The 13,945-nt window shown below is 58.0% G+C and overlaps 1 protein-coding gene across 1 annotated transcript; it reads left to right on the top strand.

Moving 5' to 3' along the window:
* The first annotated feature begins 2,942 nt into the window (after positions 1-2,942).
* On the top strand, positions 2,943-13,254 carry GBX1 (gastrulation brain homeobox 1). Its single transcript, XM_081834676.1, has 2 exons — positions 2,943-3,434; positions 12,644-13,254. The coding sequence occupies exons 1-2, from the start codon at positions 2,966-2,968 to the stop codon at positions 13,195-13,197; spliced, it is 1,023 nt and encodes a 340-aa protein (XP_081690802.1). The 5' UTR covers positions 2,943-2,965; the 3' UTR covers positions 13,198-13,254.
* The last annotated feature ends 691 nt before the right edge of the window (positions 13,255-13,945 follow it).

Raw genomic sequence — 13,945 nt, 5'->3', positions numbered from 1 at the left:
CCCAAACACCCCACTTTGCTCTGGCGAATGAAGGAGGTGGTCATGAATGAGGGCACTGTTTGCATTTCTAAATAAACGTTAAATGTTGCATTTCAGCTGACTGAAAATCCTTCAATGTGTTTTATAAGTTGAATATAAGCAGTGATTGATCCTGTTCTTCGGGTGGGGGGGTGTATCTATGGATGAGCATGCATTTTTGGACTGGACTGGGGACCTGGCTTGGGGGTTGTGGACTATGAGCCTTTCCAAATACGCCACAGGTTGAATCACCAGGTGGAGCGTGTCACGCAAGCTGCACCGGCTTCAATTCTTTCTTCCTCGCACAACTCCTGACTCCTGATGGTCCTCCGTTTGCATCTGCCCGCCTCAGGGAAATGAGTAGAGGGACCCCTGTGGTCTGAAGAGGCGGGTTGCTAAATCGTCTGACCTGGGATGAGGGAGCTTCTCATGCCAGCTGATTTTCTCTGGCCAGCTAACAGCATAAAGTACAATAAAATAACAATTCGCAGCGTACAACCATTCCAGAAAAGCGCAATAAAGCCAGTTTTACAGGATAACTAAAAATACACAAACGGTGGTTCAAAATATTGGGTAACAGAATATTTGAAAAGCCTAAACCTTTCTTTTTTTAAAAAAAAGGTCTAGATTGGTGGCCGTCCTGCGGGAGGGAGTTCCGCAGGTTAACTCTGCGTTGCCTGAATAATCCCTTTCTTTTGTCTGTCCTGAATCTTCCATTATTCAGCTTCATTGAATGCCCACAAGTTATGAGGGAGGGAGAGCAACTTTTATCTGTGCATTTTCTCCACGCCACGCGCAATTTTTAAAAATTCTAAAATAGGTCGCCGGTCTCGCTTGTCTGAAAAGTCCCAAATGCTGCAACCTTATAGGGGAGCTGCACCCCCCTCCCGCACGCCCTTGATCCTTTCAGTTCCTCTTTCTGAGCCTTCTTCTACAATATCCCTTCTGAGGCGAGGTGACCAGAACTGTGCGCAGGACTCCAAATACGGTCGCACCATAAATTGGCACAAGGGCCTGATGACTTCGTCCATTTTCCATTCCTTCCCTAATGATCCCTAGATCCCACGGAATGATTTCCTTTTTCACTGCCGCCACACACTGGGTCCACATCTTAATAGAGTAATCCGCTAGGACCCCGAAGTCTTGTTCCTGGTCCGTCACCACCAGTTCAGACCTCATGAGCTTGTAGGTGTAATAATAATAATATTTTCACCAACATGCATCACTGTACACTTCTATACATGGAATTGCATCTGCCATTTTATTGCCCATTCAGTTTGAAAAGATCTTTTTGGAGTTCTCCCATTGTTTCAACGAACCTGAGCGATTTAATATCATCAGAAAACTTGCCCCCCTCACTCCCTTGAGTGAGGCAGAAAGGGTCAGGGTTGGCTTAGAACTGGCGCGGCGCCTGAGCTTGATGCAAAGAGGCGCTAGAGGTTCTCAGGAACTTTCCCTGCCGTTTCATGCGTGCGTTAAACAGCAGTGGGGTGAGATCTTGTGGGGATCTTGTGGGAGCCCAGAGCGAAGCCGCCACTAGGTCGAGCAGGAATCTCTGGGTGGCCCCCTCCGGAATTCAGATCCCTGTCCAGAGTGGCTCTTTGCAAAGACGTCGTTGGGCGACCTTCTCTTGAGCAAAACGGTGGGTGGGGGACGCACACAAAATGTCATAGAATGATAGAGTTGGAAGGGACCCCAAAGGTCATCCAGTCCACCCCGCTGCAATGCAGGAATCTCGGCTCAAGCATCCATGACAGGTGTCCATCCAACCTCTGCTTAAGGACCTCCAGGGAAGGAGATACCACCGCCTCCCGTGGGAGTTCGTTCCACTGGGAAAGGGGTTGGGTTCCAGGAGGGGTCGGGAAGTGACCCCGCAGGAGCCCCCCCTCCAACCACCCCCCACAATCCCGCCGGGGAGGCCTTGGCATCTCCACCAGGCCGCCCCCCTCCTTCGGGAAGAGTTTTGCTTTGAGTGGATAGCGGGCTGGAAAGGGTCTCAGCCCAAGAAAGAGCCGTCGGAGCTTTCGGGGGTCCTACATTCCTGAGCAAGAGAGGGCGATGCCCGGCCCAACCGCCGCCTTTGACCTCGGGTTCTCGCCCCCCGCAGTGGGCGCCGGCGGAGGGAGGAGGAGGAAGAGGTCCTGTCGCAGGAAGCAGCCCCGTCGGGCCCCTCTGGGGTCATTGGCGCCCCCGCCGACCTCCCGCGGGGCTCCTGTCCAGGGTCTGGGCGGCTCAGCGGGCCGAGAGACGACGGGGCGTCCCTGGTCCCGTCCGGGTCTGCGCTCCCGTCCCCTCCCCCGTCCTCCCCGCGGAGCAGCTGGTCCCGCCCCACCCGACAAAAGGCCCTTGTGCGCCCGGCCAGTAATTGGCAATCATCAATCACCAGCCATAATGGCTGATGAGGCGGGAGGGGGCGGCGCCTTCCCAGGGGCCCCCCTCGGCCTCTCCAGTGGGAACCCGCCGGCGCTCCCTGGCCCGGCCGTTGGGCGGGCGGCGCTGGGGGGAACTCAAGCGGAATTTGAGGAAGATGGATGAGCCCCGAGGCAGGGCGACACCCCTTTCCCCCTCCCCTGCCATCTCCTCCCCTCCTCCCTCTCTCTCGCCCGCCTTCTCCCTCTCTCGGCAGAAAGCGCCAGCCCAGCGCCAGGCGCGGCAGAGGCGAGCAGAGGCAGCGCGGCGGCGGCGGCGGCGGCGGGGCCAGGAGCGGAGCGCAGCGCAGCGCGGCTCGTGGGCGGCAGCGGAGGAGGTGCCTTCGAAGGCAGTCAGGAAGCCAAAGCAGGCAACGCCGTCTCCTGCCACGACCTGCGCCGCGCGCGCCGACGGACAAAGTGCCTGTGGCCGGGCTGGACCGACGGCGCGTTCGGCGCCCCTCCGACCCGCGCAGAGTCTGGCGCCCCGCGGGGCCCAGGCCGGGCAGCCCGGCTAGCAGCTGTCGGGGGCCGCGGCCATGCAGAGACCCACCGGCCAGGGCGCCGCCTTCTCCATCGACTCGCTGATCGGGCACTCGCCGCCCGCGCCGCGCTCCGGCCCGCTGCTCTACACCGGCTACCCAATGTTCATGCCCTACCGGCCGCTGGTGCTCCCCCACGGGCCCCTGCAGACGGCCGCTGGCCTCCCTCCGCTGGCGCCGCTGGCCTCCTTCGCCGGCCGCCTCACCAACTCCTTCTGCGCCAGCCTCGGCCAAGCTGTCCCGTCTATGGTGGCGCTCACCACCGCGCTGCCCAGCTTCGGCGAGCCCCCCGACGGCTTCTACCCGGCGCAGGAGCTGCCGGCCGCCGGACGAGGCAACGCAGAGCCACCCTGCCGCCGACGGAGCGCGCCTGACGGCGTGGAGAGCGACGAGCTGCCCCCGGGACGGGACAAAGGGCCGCCGGAGCCGCCCCTCCACTTCCCGGAGCCCTTCCCGGGCCTGGCAGGTAGGCGGGCGGGCGGGCGGGCGGAGGGAAGGGGCCCCGGTCGCCCTCCGAGCGGGGCTGCCTGTGGGGCGGGAGGGCGGCGAAGTGAGGAGGAAGCTGCTGGAGGGAGTTGAGAGAACTTTTTTCGGAAGGGGGAAGTTTCCTTCCAAGCGTTTGGGGCAAAGAAGGAAGGATGAACAAAAATTGGCCCATGTCCGGGCCGAAGCAGGACCTTTCCCCGAACCCCACAACAAATCCGGTAGTAATTCCATTGGCCCCCTAAACGCAGGAACACATCACAACAACACCCCCTTAGGCTCTGGGACTTTTAGGCCAGGCATGTGGTGGTCTTGGTGAGACCACCCCCCCTGAACTTCCTGGGTGGAACTTTGATTCAGGGTCTCACTTGGGGAGTCCTTTCGTCCCCCCACCCCCCCGTGGGAGTTTCACTTGTGGTCCAGCAAAGGCGCCAAACATGCTCACGGAAGAAATTGAAGGGCGCGCGCTAGGGAAGTATTTTCCATCACACAAACACACAATCCAAGCCAGCCAAACTGGTGCAGTCAGGGGCCGTCTGTGTCAGGAGATGAGCTCCCCCCTTCTCTCTCTCTCTCTCTCTCTCTCTCTCTCTCTCTCTCTCTCTCTGTGTGTGTGTGTGTGTGTGTGTGTGTGTCAGGGGGGGCAAGAGATTCCTCGCTGTGGGGTGGACGCATCGGCTTGGGGGGTCCCCCACCCTTCTGCGAAGTATACCCGGGCAGCGAGGGCGCGGAGTCCTGGGAAGGAGCGCGGTCCGCTGGACACCCCCGCAAAGAACTGTCCTCGGTGCTGGGACTTGTGTGAGCCGGCTTGGCAGGGGGGAGACCTGGCACTGACCCACCTGCAGGTGATCATGGAGGCGCCTCTCGTGCCCCCCGGCACCTGGGGGTGGGGGGGCGACTAGCAGCAGAAAGGCCGCCTCGAAGGGCACTCAGGAACTGGGATCGGGCGACCGAGAATCCCCGCTTGGCTGCCGGCGGTGGCGCGCGTTGTGGGGAGAAAGCTGCTCCTTGCCCACTCCCGGATCTGCCTCCTCTTCGGCCGCAGGGAGTAGGCGTCCCCTCGCCCTGCGCCCCGTCTGGCTTCTTCCGCAAAGGCACCCCGATGCCCGCGCGGGAGTTTGGCGCCCCCGAGCAGGACAGAGCGCGCAGGGAGCGCCGGTCCAGCCGCCGCTTCTGCCTCCCGGTTCGAAGGGGCGTCCACAGATTTCCTCACTCACTCCCGCAGTTTCTCCGGTGTCATTTTTCCTCCGGAGCGACACCCCTTTGCCATCCAGCTTTTTCGGGGGCCCGGAATCCGAATTCTCTCCCGCTGACCAGCTGATTCCTGTGGCCCTTGCAGTGGGCAGCCAGGCTTTCAGATCAAGCGAGAATCAAATCACTTTAAAGAGAGAAGCGTCGCAACTCAGTCCTAGACACGTTTACTCAGAAGTCAGTCTAATTACGCTTAATTGGACTTATTCCCACTTAAGTGCGTGTAGAACTGCAATCTCCTTCCAATTGCAGCAAACTTGGGTAACCCGTGGCAAGAGGTTTCCTCTCGGGGAGGCCCGGCTTTCTGCCTTCCTCGCTTTCAGAGGGAAGCCTGAAGACCCCCCAGGAGGACCCAGGGCGGCCTCAATCCCGGCTGAGATTCTTCGCCTTCAGGAAGCTGCAGGCTGCTGCCATACTTATTTTATTTGATTTATTAAATCTGTATACCGCCTTTCACCCGAAGATCACGGGGCGGTTCACAACATCAATACATTTCAAGCACATCTCTGCCCCCAAGAATATTTGGAACTGTAGTTTGCCCCTCACAGAGCTAGAATTCCCAGCACCCTGAACAAAATACAGTTCCCAGGATTCTTGTTAGGGTGCTTTGAATTGATGGTATGCCTTTACCTGGAAGTAAGCCCTCGTGGAAATAAATGGGACTTGCTTCTGAGTGGACGGGTGCAGGATTGCTTCTGGGGCCTGCAGCTTATTAATCGAGGGCTGGGTCTGTTTTAGTGACTGGGGTTTCCCCAACGCCACGCAACTGAAGGGCCCAGGATTTTACCTTCCCAGAAACGCCTCCTTGGTTTTGGCCCCTTCGCTGCGCTGGAGAAAGCGAGGGAGCCCCGGGTGTCGTGGGCTTTCAGCACCAGCGCAGGGATTCTCTCAGCTTCCAAAAGGACGCTCATATCGAGGTTTGGGTGAATTTATTTGATTTTTAAAATATTTTTCGATTAATCAACTGAAAATATTTAGTTGGGTCAAGCCCTCCTCTGTATTGCGAAAACCCAGAAATGAGGAACGCCTCTCCGTTGACACCGGGGCCCGCCCCTCCCTTCCTTCCTTCCTTCCTTCCTTCCTTCCTTCCTTCCTTCTTTCCTTCCTTCCTTCCTTCCTTCCTTCCTTCCTTCCTTCCTTCTTCCCAGAGCTTTCCTGCCCATGCCATTTCTGTGCCAGGCGCACCAGCGGGTACCATTTCCCCTGCTTATAATTGTAATAATAATAATAATAATAATAATAATAATAATAATAATAATAATTATAATAATAATAATAAAATTTATTTATATCCCGCCCTCCCCAGCCGAAGCCGGGCTCAGGGCGGCTAACAACACTAAAACAGTGCAACATTGTAGCGTTGGGAGTGACCGCAAAAGCCATCTAGTCCAGCCCTCTGCGATGCAGGAATCTCAGCTAAAGCAGACCGATATCCAACTTCTGCTTGTCTCATGGAAACTTCTCTGGGCCTTGAAAGGCAGCTGGACATGGCTGAGCGGCAGCGGCGGGGGCTCCCTCCGTCCTTTTGGCATGGAGGGGTCCAAAGGCAGCGGCAACATATTTATTCAGAAATTCATTTGTATACCGCTTAAAAAAAACCCACAGCGGCAAATAAATGTATGTGTCTTTACATTTATTTTTTAAAAAAAAAACCACACGTGTCAATAAAAAATTCACCTGGCCCTCTCTTCCGGGGCTGCAGCTCATCTTGGGCAAGGCCAGTTTCCCGAAGGCGAAAAGTTCTCCTCCCTCAAAGCGGTTTCGCAGGCCCCACAACTAGAGAGGGGCGCTGATCAAGCAGTGCGAGGCCTAGGAGACAGTGAGCCGTGGGGCGTAGGGGGGATTCGTTGTGCTGGGGGTGCTGGGGGGGGTCATCCGTCCACCCTGCTTCCCTTTGCCCTCAAAATCGCCGGACTGTTGCTCCCCAGAGTAAAACGGAGTGGCTTTACCAGGGAGTCACGGGAAGGACTCTGCCTGGCTTCCTCCAAGGCGTGGCATCCTGCTGGATCCCCAGGGATCGGAGGTGGTGGGCGGGCAGTGAGATCGCGTGGGGACAGGAGGCTGCACACGGAGCTCAAGAGACGCAAATGGCCCTCCTACTACCCAGTGACCCCCGCTCACTCCTAGTGGCCGGAGGAGCCTCTGCGTCCCCGAGGGCGCATTTCCTTCGCCAGCAGCCACTTCTGGGCGCTTCAGACCCATCGGTGCCACTTTTTATAGTGACATGGAATTGCAGAATTGGAAGGTACCCGCAACGGCAGTCCGGTCCACCCCATGCAAGGCAGGACTTTCAACAAAATAATCTCTGACTGGTTGCCCCCCAGCCTCCGTTGAAAAACCTCAAATGAATCATAGAGCTGGAAGGGACCCCAGCGGTCATCTAGCCCACCCCACCCCGCAATGCAGCAGTCACAGCTCATGAATCCCCGACATGGCCTGGGGGGGGGGCTCTTAATTCTGCGCGCCAGGCCCACCTCGCGGGGCTCCTCTTTCCCTCCTATGGGGCGCACAGCCAGCGCTGATCCTCTCCGCTGGACCCCGGTGAGGCAAGGGCGTGTATGGGGTGTGTGCCTCTCTAAGGTGGGGCGGGCCCCTTGCACCCTGAGAGGAGGTGGCATCTGCAGCAGAACAGGATCCGAAGGGAGGAGCAGCGGAAAGGGCACCAGGAGAGCCGGAAAGCCGCCAGGCAGGAAAGCTGAGCGCGCTCCGGAAGGAGCCTTCGCGGTTAGGAGTCAGCAGCAGCCTCCATCTCCTCCATGAATTTGTCTCCATGTTGGTGGCCATCCCTGTCTCCTGTGGGATGGAGTTCCGCAGCTCCCCTCTGCGCTGCTTTGTGAAGAAGTCCTTGGATGCGTCTCTTCCGACGTTCCTTGGACGTGACTCCGCTCTTTCTCCGAAAGGGAAACTTCCAGTCCCTGCGCACCGCCTTAAACGCCTGTATCAAGGCGCACCCCCTTTTTCTAAATGGAAAAGCCCCCAATACTGCAACTTATTCATAAGTGAGCCACTGCTGCAGCCACTTGAGTTATTCGTTTTAGTTCTTTTTTTGTACTGAACTTTTCCAGCCCTGCCTGCAATCCCGTTTCTTGATAGGAACTTGTGAAGCTGCTCTAGACTGAATCAGACCCGTGGCCCTGGCCCCTGCAGGTCCCAGACCTCACCTGGACTTCTGTGCCCGCGTGAAGATATGAACCGGTTTGCCTCTTCCAGTGGCTGCGAGTCCTGCTTTTCAGAGGGTTGGACTGCACGACCCTCGGAGGTCCCTTCGGCCTCTAAAATTCTAGGATTCTACGGGGCGGCGAGGGGACGGCCTCGTGGCAGGATTCCCAAGGGCAGCAGATCCCAAGGCTGATCTTTATTCACCCCTGGGGCGTCATTTCGGGGTTCGCCTCAGGAGCCAACGTGTCTTGGGCCAGCCCTGCCCTTTCTGGATCCCCAAAATTGGCCGCACTGCCTCCCCAGCTGCCCCGCAGCACCGCTTGCTTGCCTCGTCCCTTCTTGAGAAGGCTTTTCCAAACCGAGCTGTAGAGTGTGGGGGGGGGCTCTTTCCTATTTTAACCTCCTCTAATTGAGGGGCGCGTTGTCTCTGGGCGTGGGGTGGTCTTGCCCCCCTTTTTATTAGCCACGCCCACCACTTACGTGCCATCCGGGAGGTAGGGGGGGGCGTTTTCTCAGAGGAAAGCCCCACCCGTCGACCATATTAACTGCCACCGGCTCTCGAGGGCGACAGACACAGCCTTTCCCCGCGCGGTTTGTGAGGTAGTTTAGGCTGAGAGACAGCGACTGCCAGCCCCCCGCCCCAGGGAGCTTCATGGCCGACAGGGTTGTTTTGAACCCTGGTTTCCCCTGTCCTACTCTAACCACTACCCCATACTGCCTCTCGACGGCTCCTCTCAGGGCCGTGGGGTGCTGGGCTTTGCGCACGGTCAAGAGAGGAGCCGCGGGGCAGGGTCTGGGCAAGGCATTCTGGTCCCCTCGCTTCTCTCAAAAACCCTGGAAGCGGAGCCAGGACCAGGCAGGACGCCCGAAGAAGCACAGACGTCGCCAGCCGCCCGTGCTCCCTTCAGAGCCACATCTTGCCCAATCCACGCGTGTGGCTAGTCGTGGCCGTTTGAAACAGGTGGCTGTGAAAGGCCAAAGAACGACCTGGTGGAGGGTCCCAGGCTCAACCCTGGCATGCAGCCTTTCTCAGCCTTAGGCCACAGTATTGTGGAATTGGAAGGGAACCCCTGGAGTCATCCAGTCCATCCCCCCCTGCAATGCAGGAATCTCAGCTGAAGCATCCGTCCCAGATTACCACTCAATCTCTGTTTAGAAACTTCCAAGGAAGGAGAGTCCTGAACCACAGATGTCCCAGGGGTGGGGGTGGGGGAGTTGGACTACAACTCCCATCATCCCTAGCTGGCAGAGATCATGGGAGTTGTAGTCCAACAACATCATTTGGGATCTCAGGTTGAGAAAGGCTGGTGGCTAGAGGGCTGTATGGCTCTCCTGTATGGCTCAGGCCCAAGCTATCGGAAAGATGGTATTCCCTCATAGGAACCTGCCCAGGTGCTCAGGTGAGGGGTGTGAGGAAGCCCTTCTCTCAGTCTTGGGGGAACTCTCATGGGGGGGACGTGGGAGGGAGCCTTCTCAGGGGCAACTTTGGAACTCCCTGCCTAGGGAAGCCAGACTGGTCCCTCCTTGTGCTTCTGCTGGCAGGTGAAGACCTTTTTGTTCCAATAAGCTTTTGGGAGCTGACTGCTTTTGAGATCTATCTATCTATCTAGCTGTGTGTTTAAATATTTTTCAATGATTATTTCCCCCCTATGTTTTAGCTGTTGTTCTTTTTATCTGTAAACTGCCTTGTCAGGGAGAAATAGAATAAATAGAATAATAACAATAACCATAATAGGGTTGGGAGAGAAATCCTGGAGGGTGGTTGCTGCCAGGCAGTGTAGACAATATTGAGCTAGACGGAGCAATGGTCTGGTTCAGCCAAAGGCAATTTCCTCTGCTCCTATGTCCACTCTTACTCCTCTCTCTCCCCCCGCCCCAACTGCCCCACAAGCTCAGCCAAGCCAGCTTGCCAATTTCCCGTGACCACTAGAGGCTGGCCTCATGCGGGGGTCTATCATGGAACGGGGGCTGCTGTGCAATGCCCAGCTCTGGGTGGCAGCTGCGAAGAGACAGAAGTAGGGTTGCAATGAGTTACAGTGCAAAGATCAGTCGCCTCCCCAGCTGGGAGTGGTGGGAGCAATGGGGCAGTTGTCACCTGACTCAGGAACTGCTGCCCCTGGCCTGTCACAGAGTCAGGGAATCATAGGGACACCAAGAGTAATTTAGTCCTATCACTGCCTCTTCTGAACTGAAACACCCCTCCTTTGCTTTTTATTGTGGGAGGTGGTGATGGGCCTGGGACATGATTTTAAGAATGAGAGTGCCTCTGAGCATATGCAGATTGCCCTTCTCTCACTGACTTGCTTTCCTGTGTTATGCAGGAAAGCAAGTCAGTGCAAAGTTTAGCTGTGACCACCTGGGGTGGGGCCTCATCCTCCCTAGAGCAGACAGGCATCACCCTCAGGCAAAGAGTCCCACTGGATCCACCCCACCCACAGGGGCCTCTGGCAGCCTGCCTTCATTCACTGTGGCCCCCTCCCCAAGAACTGGCACCCAGGGGTCTGCTACCCCTGAACAAGTTTTTTTTCCGGGGGGGGGGGGGGTCCTATAGAACCATGGATATTATTTATTTGACCTTATTAGTCACTTTTTGAATGAAAAGTAACTCAATGAGATTTACATATAAACAAACAAACCCACAGACACTGAAACCATCTAAAAGTAAAACAGCGAGTGGCCAAGCTGAAAATAGCATTTATTTATATATAAAAAGCAGGATTAAAACATCCCACCCACTGAAAGCAGCCACAGATGATTAAAGAACAAAGACCCGGAGAAAAATAACTCTTGTTCCTCCTCCATGTATTTTCTCATCCCCCTTTAAAGCCGCCGGTACATCTTGTGGTAGTGAGTTCCGCAGATTAAGGCTCCTCTAACTTCCTCCAGGCTGAGGGTGGGCCAATGGCTCTCAGGCAACGGGCAGGGGCTGCCTCAGATGTGAGGTCTCCCACAGCCAAGCTATTTGCCAGGCGGGGGCTGCGTAGTGGTGAGAAGCAGGAGGGGGCCTCCAGGGACAGCCCAGCTTTTCCAGTCCCAGCTCTGTGCCATGCAAAGGGGCGGCGGGGGAAGGGGGCTCTGCCTTGTGGCAGTCTGGAGAATTCTCCTCCCTCTCTTAGAATCATAGAGTTGGAAGAGACCACAAGGGCCATCGAGTCCAACCCCCTGCCAAGCAGGAAACACCATCAGAGCACTCCTGACATATGGTTGTCAAGCCTCTGCTTAAAGACCTCCAAAGAAGGAGACTCCACCACACTCCTTGGCAGCAAATTCCACTGTCAAACAGCTCTTACTGTCAGGAAGTTCTTCCTAATGTTTAGGTGGAATCTTTTTTCTTGTAGTTTGGAACCATTGCTCCGTGTCCGCTTCTCTGGAGCAGCAGAAAACAACCTTTCTCCCTCCTCTATGTGACATCCTTTTATATATTTGAACATGGCTATCCTATCACCCCTTAACCTCCTCTTCTCCAGGCTAAACATGCCCAGCTCCCTTAGCCGTTCCTCATAAGGCATCGTTTCCAGGCCTTTGACCATTTTGGTTGCCCTCCTCTGGACACGTTCCAGTTTGTCAGTGTCCTTCTTGAACTGTGGTGCCCAGAACTGGACACAGTACTCCAGTAGTTGGCACCGCCTAAGCCCTTGCGGATCCTCTTCAGCCCACCACTGGTGTGGACGAAGGTGCTCTGCCCAGAGTTAGGCCATCGGCAGACACTGGCTGGCAGCAACGGCTCACCCAAACGTCCTTCAGGCTGTTTGTCACCTGATTGCAGGCGTCGGAGGTAGACTGCATCTGAATGAGGAGGTTTCATTCTGGGGAGGCAATGCTCTTGCCCACTGGTGGGCTTCTCCTGCTGCAGTTGGGTTAGAGCGCTTTCCCAGGCCAAGCCTGGGTGGGGGTCTGTGGAGCATTTGACTTGCAGCCTGCTTGTGTGTGTGTGTGTGTGGAGGGGTCCCAGGAGTCATCTAGTCCAGCCCCCACTTTGTGGTTTGGCTTCCTACGTGCAGAGTGCTTTTGAGCCTTCCTTCCCTGGAGGTTTATAAGCAGAGGCTGAACGGCCACCTGTCATGGATGCTTGAGCTGAGATTCCTGCCTTGCAGAGGGCTGGACTGGATGACCTTTGGGGGTCCCTTCCAACTCTACGATTCTCCTATCAGGGTTCGCACACAAGAGTGATTCCCAGCAGCTAGTATTTGGGAGCTTTGCTGCCTCCAACCCACAGCCACTGGAACTCGAAGCCTCCCATAGCCCTGTCCTATCGAAGCACATTCAAAATACCCACCTGTTCCACACTTGGAATCATAGGAGGGGATCCCAAGGGTCATCCAGCTCACCCCCCCCGCAATGCTGGACTTCTGGGCACTGCAGTTTACCACGCACAGAATGAGTTTCCAGAAACCCTGAACTAGCTTAGAGCACCCAGAATTCTTCGGGGTGGCAGAGGAAAAATGCGCTTTCGAGGCGTGCGGTGCACCCAGCTCGAGCCCCGCTTCCGCTGGCTTTGTTCCGGGGCGGGCAGTGTGTTGTGCCGGGACCCCCATCCCCTGTCCCTTCTCGCGGCGGCTGTGCAGGAGCACCGGGGCAGGGCTAGGCACGGCTGCTGCGTTTTGCAGCTGTAGAATTGCAGAGTTGGGCGGGATCCGGGGGTCATCCATTCCAGCCCCGCGCAATGCAGGAATCGCAACTCGATCACGCGCAGGTGGGCTGGTGGGGCAGGGTGGGCGCGCCCGCCGGGTTCCCTTCGCCCCCCTCACGTCTCCCCTCTGCCTGTCTGTTTTCTCTGAGCAGAAGTGAAGGCCTACAGTTCCGACGAGGAGAAGCTGGACGGGCGGCCTGGCGAGGCGGCGGGCGGCAGCGAGCGCGAAGAGGAGGAGAGCTCGGCCGAGAGCGAAGAGGAGTCCTTCCTGGACGGGGCGGGCGGCGGCGGAAGTGCTCTGGGGGCCGGGCCCAAGGCCAAGGCCAAGCGGGTCCCCGGCGAGCCGGCGTCGTCGTCCTCGGGCTCTGCGCCCTCGTCGTCGGGGCCGGGCAAGAGCCGCCGTCGGCGCACGGCCTTCACCAGCGAGCAGCTGCTGGAGCTGGAGAAGGAGTTTCACTGCAAGAAGTACCTGTCGCTGACGGAGCGCTCGCAGATCGCGCACGCGCTCAAGCTCAGCGAGGTGCAGGTCAAGATCTGGTTCCAGAACCGGCGCGCCAAGTGGAAGCGCATCAAGGCCGGCAACGTCAGCGGCCGCTCCGGGGAGCCCGTCAGGAACCCCAAGATCGTCGTGCCCATCCCCGTCCACGTCAACCGCTTCGCCGTGCGCAGCCAGCACCAGCAGCTGGAGCAGGGACAGCACCCCTGAGCCCCCCCCCCCGCCCCATGGACGGACTGCGCGGACGGGGAGGCGGGCGCCCCCGGCCGCCCCCGACCCTCTCCCTGCCCCCCGCACGCGCCCTTGTACCATAGCCCTTATTTATTCGGTGTAAAGTCTATACAGAGGGGCGCTCCTTCCTCAAGGCGGGCGGCGTCGGGGGCCTCGCACAACCCCCCCCCCGCCCGCGTCAATGTGTCAGTTCCGTGCAGAGTCGTGATGAAAGTCAATAAACTTACTTTTCTATTGGCGTGGCCCCGCGGCTCAGTGTTGGGGCGACGGGGCGGGAGGTTGCCCCCCATCCAGAAGCAGGAGTCTTTCCCGGCTGCGGCTGCCGTCGTTTCTCTCGCAGAGCCCCCGCCGTACCGCCCCACTTCCTGACCCGCCCCAACCAGGCGGCCCCCTGGGGTGTCTGGCCCCCTGCAGGGAGGGGGGCGCCCCGTCCCCGCCTCGTTAGGCAGCATGCAAGTTCCGAGGGGGCCTCCTGCTTCCTGGGGGGCGGGGCGCGCGCGGTCCCAGCAGAGCTTTGCAAGTCAGATGTGCGGACGGGGACCTCCGACGAGGCCCGGCGCGCCCACGAAGGCCAGGCGGCGTGCGCTGCTCGCTGCGCAAAGAGGACAAGCCCGCTGCTGCCCTTGCCGTCCACGGAGAAGGCACCCCAAGGCAGGCCCCACTTGCCCCCCTCCCGAGCCCAGTCAGTGGCTGAGCCCCGGCTGGCGGACCTGGGCCCATTCGGGCC

Source organism: Podarcis erhardii (assembly GCF_964252035.2).
Source record: "Podarcis erhardii genome assembly, chromosome: 12".
NCBI classification, from domain to species: Eukaryota; Metazoa; Chordata; class Lepidosauria; order Squamata; family Lacertidae; genus Podarcis; species Podarcis erhardii.
Note: the sequence above shows the minus strand (reverse complement) of the source record. Positions and strands in the feature narration are given on the sequence as shown.

Bases quoted from the DNA above. Each gene is read 5' to 3' on its own strand.
- GBX1 (XM_081834676.1), top strand. From the start codon at position 2,966: ATGCAGAGACCCACCGGCCAGGGCGCCGCCTTCTCCATCGACTCGCTG. The intron at 3,435-12,643 runs GTAGGCGGGCGG...TTCTCTGAGCAG, and splicing joins GCCCTTCCCGGGCCTGGCAG to AAGTGAAGGCCTACAGTTCC.